We start from the raw sequence: 8373 nt of genomic DNA, 5'->3' as shown, positions 1-8373 counted from the left end.
AGGGTATACGTGGCCGCTATTTCGTGGCAGCATGCTAAGGTCGACAATGACACAGTAGGGAGCCACAGGGTGGTGTCCCTTTCTAAAAGGGGCTCTGCGATTGCATCCCACGAGCGCCCCGAAGGCCCCCTGCTGGGACCTGCCCTTGGTACTGGACACCCTCTATGCTTGCCTCCCTTTTAACCCCTGGCACGGGCAGAGCCGAAATGGCTGTCGGCCAAAACGTTTTTTCTCCTTGCCATGGCTTCAGCTAAACGTGTAGGCGAGCTGCATGCCCCTTCGGTCAGTGAATCATGGGATACCCCTCACAGGTAGACATTACTCCACTATATCCTTACACAGCAAATAGTTGTTTGATACGATATTAATGCCCCGGATGTCGTATATTGCTCCTTTAACTTTATACAAATTTAATTCAACTTAAAAAATATTAAGGTTTGGTAAAAACTTAGAGAATATTGCCGAATGAATGTGAAATGTATCTACTGCAAGTATAAGATTTGTCATGTAACTCAAAAAATGATCATGCACAAATAAAACGGGGCAGTGACAAAACAAATGCATAACACACAGGAGTTTGAAGATATGCTGTCATAAACATAACTGTTAGTGGTGTTAGATAAAGTTAGGGTGCTGTTGCATTGTTGCAAGAAGTTTTTTAGACCCAGCAACAGGTTGAACTAGTTTCAACGGTGTTCCTGGCCTCATAAACACACAATATCACAACTTAAGAAAATTGTAGTTACTATACAGGAAGAAAATACAGAATTTGATTATTGACAGTATATCTGCAGCACTGTACTGGATCATTTAAAAGGTTTTATCTTCTCCAGCCACTTGTAAATTCTGCACTTTTCTGCTTTAACTTTATCCCATACATGCTTTTAAGACCTTGCTGAAAATGTTTATCGAGTACAGAAGATTATTCGTTAGGCTCAATATGATGCTCCCAAAATAACTTCTGTTCAGAACAACATGCCAACTTTGTTTACAGACTCACATCTCATAATGACCTCTGTGACTAATTCTTTAGAGGACAGTCATTAATAATTCAAATATTGATGTTGCACATAATTGCAATACATCGAAGTGTGTTGATCCATGGAGAGACAATTAAAACCTGCCTTTCATTCCGTGGAGTGAATCAGGCTCCATGAAGAAAAACACATCACCTTCTTAATAAAGTTTAGAAAACTTTTTGTGAACAAAGTGCAGGAGAACAGGTCTGACTTTCCCTATTTAGGGTGGTGTGGAGAAAAAACATGCATTATGAAACTGCAAGTTGCAAATGTTCAAAGTTGTGAAAAAATTATATAAATCATATTTTATTCAGATAGTGACACGTAAACACCAACAAGGGTACTCAGGTGTTCAACACTCATGGTTATTAAATGTTCATTGGAACATTGCTTCATCTTATAAGAATAATCATAAAATAATGTTCATATTTTCTATTTAAAAAAGGTGACATAACTGATTTTAATCTTCAACTATAATACTAACACCAATGCATTACATTTCAGATGATTTTTTTAGCGTGAGAGCTTTTCCTTAATCTGGCAAATTGTTTGCGGCCTCCAGGCCAATGTCACTGATGCAGAACAAAAGCATACTGTCTAGTCATGTGTTAACTATTCACTGAAGAGGAATTCAAATGTGGACTGGCCGTCAGAGTTTTATTCAACAGATTTTATGTAAAACAAACACTTAAACCATAAAGTGAGACTGCAAAGACTTAAGGCCGAGGAGATCTTCCCTAAACCAAACTCTGGTGTCAGCTACAGCCGCTTTTCAAGTAGTACTTGAGCAAAACACACGCTGCCTTCTAAACCGCAGTGAGTGGAAACTGGGCTTCATCTTTCACCTTAGACTCAGAAGCTGTCTCAACAGTGTGATTTGGGAGTTTAAATGTGCGTTATAATATTTGGGTGCTGCAGCAAACGCAAGAGTGTAAAAGAGATGATGGAAAACTAAAATAAACACTCAAACTACCACAATTAAAATTATCACAATGTCCTTTTATTACATTTACCAAATATACAAGCATGGGTGACATTTTAGCTGCATCGATCTTAAATCATTGTTGGAATTCAAACATTACAAACATATTAAGAATGATGCAATCACTCAAAATAAAACTTCAAAACAAAGAGCGCATTACTTAAAAAATATATTGTGAAGGAAAAATCAAATCCCAGTGTTTCAAAACAGAAATAAGGCAAAGCTCAAAGGCAAATTATCTACATTACAAAAGCAACAGAACAACAATAATAATGCTTGTTGTATTTTCTTTAATTTGCTGTTAAATTATACAAGGATGTGGATGAATCTTGAAATATTTCCTCTATGGTCGCTGGCTGAATATAGACTGAAAAATGGAAATTAGCTGTGGAGAGAGTATTACAAAATTATTACACAAAATATTAAATTATATTATATAATCAACATAATGTATGTCATTCTGTGAAACTAGCCATTCAAATTCTCTTATAATTCTACACAAAAAGTATGTAAAATTGTTATTATGTTACATATAATCAGTATGGTGTTTACTTACCACAGGTATCCTTCCTTAAAGTCAGTGAATTTGTGCCGGACCATAAATGTTGCTAGAGCATCTGCTACCTAGCAACAGATGACAGAGGACTACGTTACTGAATCTGGATCAAACAGGTGACAGCTGAACATACGCAAAAAAAAAGCAGACCTGTCAACTGAAATAAGAAGTGATACTAAAAACAGGACGTGTTCGGGCAAACACCCCTTACTTTTTCCGGTGCGTCCTCATGGACAGCATGGCCGCACTGAGGGAGGACCTGCATCTGAAACTTCCCTGAGAACAAAGAGTGAGATTGTGGATATATCTGAGGTCTGTGTATTCTACTGTACGACAAAACAAATCACACGCGGCGGAAAAAAAAAATGGTAAACTCTGCAGAAAATCTCGGTTTGTCCTTCTTACCTTGCATCTGTCCAATAGTAAGGTCTTTGTCAAGCCTGTCCACTCCTGTACAATGGAGTACGTCAGGGGTGAAATTGTGCGGTGAATGGTAAAATTGCTTGGAATAAAAATCATTTGTATTCATCCAAACTAATGGGCCTGCCCTGAAAGTCCATCAAAACTGCCTATCCAGAAACTTTTTTTTTTTTTGTGTGTGTCTGGAGTGCCAAATAATATCATGAGAAACTGAGATCTAACCTGCGAGCAGCAGCAGTTTTGGCACAGGGCAGGTGAGAAAGAGGGCAGACAGGCCTCTGAACCAGCCCTCCCAGTATTTTTCCGTCTTTGACAGCTCTACTCGCCAGGTGAAGATACTTTCCTTTTTTATCTGTATGGAAGGAATCAACCCTTTAGTTACGTTCCAACCTCTCACAAGCGCATACACGCTACAGAAGAAAGACAAATAGTCAGAGAGACAAAACCTCTTGGTCATCCTCCTTCATCCTTTTCTTGTTGGACTCTTCCGCCACCTCTTCCTCCTCTTCCTCTTCTATTATACCTTCAATGCTATTAGACACAGCTGGACTGCTGGTGGATTCCTCACATCTGTGAATATCGGAACAGATCAAATGAACATAGAGCACAAACCATGCGGGACTCAACCTGATGAAAGACCGAGTGGACGTACTTCTTCACCTGGCCTCCCATTGACACTCGCGCTGACTCCATGTTTCGGATCTGGCCACTCTTCACACTGAAAGCAAAGGAGAAAACATTTTTCAGACACTTATTAAACTACTGTTAGAATAAGAATGGAGGCAATTAAAACTGGACAATCAAAGCAGTGAAATGCTTTTAAAAAAGGCTGCTATTGGTTTTAGTAAAGAAATGTTTATGACACCGTTTGTTGACATTAACCAAATTGCAGAGAAGTATAATTTGGTTCAATCACACATCAAAGATGCAGCAGTATCACCGACTGTCTCGTGATTACCTCCACTCAATGGCGTTCTCCAGAGATTTAAATGTCTTTGGGCGACTTCTGAGGAAATTCTGCATACTGTTCAAAGCATCCATTGCTGTACCTGAGTGCAACAGACAAATAATATATGTCATTAATACACCCAGTAATACTACACCAAGCTTTTTGATGTGATTTCATTACGAACATTCATCGTATGAATTCACTGCTACTTTAAAGTAGTAAAATCAACCTGTTATTTGGTCAACAAGAGTCATAAATTGCAAAATATCCATCTCGTATAGTGGAGCACTTACCTTCTACAACGTCAATGACACAGAGGCCAAGCAGGGATGGTATATGATTGGCAGCGGCGGTGTGAACTGCAATGGCCCCACCCATGCTGTGACCAATAACCATGATCGGAGGAGGGTTCTCGCCATACAGCACCTCCACCACTTTGCCAATGTCCCTTTTGAATGAAGTAAGAATAACCTGTTAATGGTGTCACATTTCTACTACGTATCAGTGTTTCTGAGAATACAGTCGAAAACCTCGAGACAGAGCGCATTTAACAATTATTTGATTTCTACCACCACAAGAACCCAACAAACTCTCCAAATCCCTTTCTCCCTCCTGGACTGAACTGTGAAAGCAAGACCATGTAAAGATGCACCAAAACATTCCCGGCCTTTAGGTGGGAAGCTGTAGAGATCAGAGCTGACTGTGAACTTACTTTGCCATCGTGTCCGCAGAGAGATCATCCGGATTTTTCACTTTGGTGTCGCCTGCAGGCAATTAGAGAATTAAATGTCATTACCTGCCGCTGCTTTATTTCATCACTCTACATCATTGCAATACGAAACAAAAATTAGAATCTTCTTCACAAACAATGTTACGGGTGTGTTACATTTATTACAGCATGCAAATGATGAGCTGAAAGTATCAGGATGCAGTGATCAACCTCTTGTACACAGACTCACAGGATGTCTATATGTGCATATACTGTTGCAACACATTATTCAAAGGGGATTGATAATGACGACACATATTTACCATGAGCTCGAAGGTCCATAGCCACCACCCTGCAGTTGATCCTGCTAAATATGACAGCCTGTCAAAAAACATACGGAAACCATTGAAATCTAATAGTGTACAGCAAACATGCTGAAATAAAAGAGCAGCTCCACAACTATTCCACATAATGTTCCAATTAATATCAAAGTTAAGAGGTGATAGAGGTTCTGTAACAGTCACTATGCTCACAGTGAACACTGCCCAGGAGAGCGCAGAGTGTCCTCCTCCATGAAGCAGAAGCAGCACAGGACCATGGGCACCGCTGCAGTAAATTCTGAAAATGTTCAAGGTGGTCAAGGAAATCGAGACCAGAGCTGTGCCGGTTACAAGATAAGTAGATGCTGCTGAAAAGAGAATAAACACTGATTGTATAAACTGCTTACCTTCTATACTAAATTGAAGTTAGATGGCACACTGGTGTAAAGAAGTAGCTCAATCTGAAATTACCTAGTTGGATTTGAATGCTCTGGGTGATTGTCACACCAAAGTTTCAATAATTCATGCGTATCTTCTTTTTTTCTTTTTGGACAAACACAAGCAGCATTCAAGGATATATCTTTGCCATTTTCATTTTCCACCTCAACATCTTCCATGGTTTCAAAGTACTGACTCCAGGACAGGGGGGAGAAATCTCGCTTTCGTCCAGGTCTGTAAGAAAAAGAAGAAAGGACGAGCGAAATGTAAACCAACCCCATATTGCAGCAGGATTATTAAAAGAGTGCAAGACATCGTTGAGAAGCACAAGCTGGCTCTCTGACACGAGTTGTTTATTCAAACTGTCAAATGCTGTAAAGAAAAATGGCCCATATAGATACAATATTATGAGACCAGATTATTTAAATGTCATGTAAGCAATAAATTGAGAAACCACAATTCACTGTTGACTGCTTCATTTATCATCTTCACCTCAGACTTAAAGCACTCTAATGCTCCTCTGGCTGCTGGCTGTTTATTTGGACAGGAAAACAGAGACTGAGGACTTTTTAAAAAGGTTAATGTTTTAGGGTTTTGCGTGTTCTAACAAAAGCAAAACCAAGTTCATACAACTATTGTAACATGGTAACGAGAACAATAAACAAGCCCTGACCTTACAAAGGAGGTGTAAGTGGACACTGGAGGTGGCCCAGCTGGATCTGTTCACAATCAAATCTAACTTAACCCATCTTCAGAGAATACTTATGACCTTATATTAAGATCAATGTCTTCAGACCAATGCTTTTCGTGTGTCATAAATGCTCACTCTTACTCTGACATATCTAAGCTGATGCTGCATGATTGAACTGAGAAATTCTATATACATACACATATATATACATACACATATGCATATGCATGCATGCATGCATGCATGCATACATACATACATACATACATACATACATACATACATACATATATATATATACACATACACACACACACATATATATATATATCATTTCGTTGTATGTATATATTATACAACGTTATAATGCGTAGGTTGTATTCCAACTCTTCGGGTTAAATTGCATTGCATCCTCCGCTGTTGGTCAAAACTCTGGCAGCAATAGCTAGGTTAGCTAGCTAACGTTAGCTGTAAATATACGAGTCCAACGTAACAGAGAGCAACTGACGTGATGGTGTATAGTAAAACGATAACGTTAGACAGCCACCAGAGTTGACAGCATGCTATTAGGACGTTAACTTAGCTGGGCTAACTCACCCCATTTTCATTTTGGAGCTGGACCCGAACCCTCCTGCCATAGGAGGTCTGGAGGGTAACAGGTTTAAATGCAACTGTTTCTCCATGTTGTCGAAAGCGGGGTCGGTCTCCGTCAGGAACTGTTTAATGCGACCTTCCTTCTCTTCCGCAGCATATGATATTGTTTTTAAAAACCTGCACCGACGCTAGCCAGGCATTGGATATATTTCTCCGACAGGCTAACGGTCAGCGCTCTTCTTCTGCTGCTGTGATTATTTTTGGTGGGCCTCTTCTTCTACGATTTTATTTCTTAGTAGCGTGACACGGAACTTGTAAAGCATTACTGCCATCTATTGACGACTACTACACATCAGTGGTTTACGACATGTTATTGTTTGCCCACTGAAGATTGGGAAAGATTGCATAGTAGAAACAAACCACGTGTCATCATTTATTTAAACCAAATAGCAGCGAGCTTCTTTTCTGCACATGCACAATCTGTCTGAGGAGAGAAGTGAGAACATTTCAAGAGATAAAAACTCACTTCAAAAAGATTTCACATTCCCTCAGCTGAAGTTAACTTTTCAACAGATGCTGTAATCTTCCCACAGATGAAGCTAAGAAACGACTACACACAAGCCAGAGCACATATTAGGATAACGTTATATCCTCTTACATCAGCCTAATATTGAACACAAGGTGGCACCAGCACACTGCACGGTGTCTTCTGTAGCTCTGGGGAAGCTTTGTCAAGTCTGAAAAAATAACTGGTGATGTCCAGCTGATGTCATCAAAACATAAATAATAGGTGTGGAGTTTGAAAGATGGGAGTGCCAGACAGGGCGGGTCTAATTAATGACGCCATTGAATTGCATCTTGGCAAATGTAGTTTTTTTTAGAGATGAGGGGCAAAAGTCTGGATATTTTGGCCGAGCTGCATTAAAGACACTTCATTTTGTTTTGGAAAATTGTGTCTCACACAAGTCCATTACGTTTTTGGTATTGTACCCTAAACCAATGGAGATCCCTTAGAAGCGGCTTGTTAATTTGTGGACAAAACAAATATAAGTGCAGTGCAGAAGAGTGTCTTCCCTGCTGGCGACTTCTTGAGGAATATCTAATAATAGTAATACTCATAATAATGGTTAGGAAAAAAGCAGCAGGTGTTTCGGTGTGGTTATCACGCACGGAACTGCAGATTTATGAATACTAAAGTTGCAGATTAAGGCCTGTATCGTGTCACTGTTATTCAATGGGAGACTTGTTGATTCAGTTACATAAAGAGTATGTTGAGACAGCTGATCGTCGACAGTTGCAGACTCGCTAATTTGATTGTGAGAGGCACAAGCGAGGACACAAAGAGGTGAAGGTGAATAAGCTAAACATTGGGACAAAGATGCCTTCATCGATTATAAGGAGGACTCAGGTGATAATCGTCTCCTTTGATCAGCACCGACACAATGCAGAAGGAGGGCAATGTTCACTTTGAGGTTACACCCTCTCAGCAACAAAATCCCCCCATAAATAAGCCTCCTACTGAATAAGAGTTTCCATTGTTGCTACCAAGATGCACATAAAAAAAATAGCAACTTGTGAGGAACATTTATTGATTATTCAACTCAAATCCATTAGTTTGCTGTAGAGTCTTTCTGTCCAACCATCTGATCTTGTTTACTGGGCTGATGTTCCAGTTATTTCCAACAGAATGCATGA

General features: G+C 39.6%; 1 protein-coding gene across 1 annotated transcript; it reads right to left on the bottom strand.

Annotated features, from left to right (window-relative positions):
* Positions 1-2019: 2019 nt before the first annotated feature.
* On the bottom strand, positions 2020-6932 carry ppme1 (protein phosphatase methylesterase 1). The gene is made up of 14 exons (XM_079283753.1): positions 6682-6932; positions 5534-5627; positions 5169-5261; positions 4959-5016; positions 4639-4690; positions 4220-4374; positions 3936-4026; positions 3630-3695; positions 3424-3547; positions 3200-3329; positions 2963-3007; positions 2769-2833; positions 2558-2625; positions 2020-2386 (listed from the first exon to the last, which is right to left on the bottom strand). The coding sequence occupies exons 1-14, from the start codon at positions 6765-6767 to the stop codon at positions 2383-2385; spliced, it is 1131 nt and encodes a 376-aa protein (XP_079139879.1). The 5' UTR covers positions 6768-6932; the 3' UTR covers positions 2020-2382.
* Positions 6933-8373: the final 1441 nt, after the last annotated feature.

This window comes from Melanostigma gelatinosum, assembly GCF_949748355.1.
Source record: "Melanostigma gelatinosum genome assembly, chromosome: 14".
NCBI classification, from domain to species: domain Eukaryota; kingdom Metazoa; phylum Chordata; class Actinopteri; order Perciformes; family Zoarcidae; genus Melanostigma; species Melanostigma gelatinosum.
The sequence above is the reverse complement of the archived record's forward strand: the minus strand, read 5'-3'. Positions and strand labels throughout refer to the sequence as shown.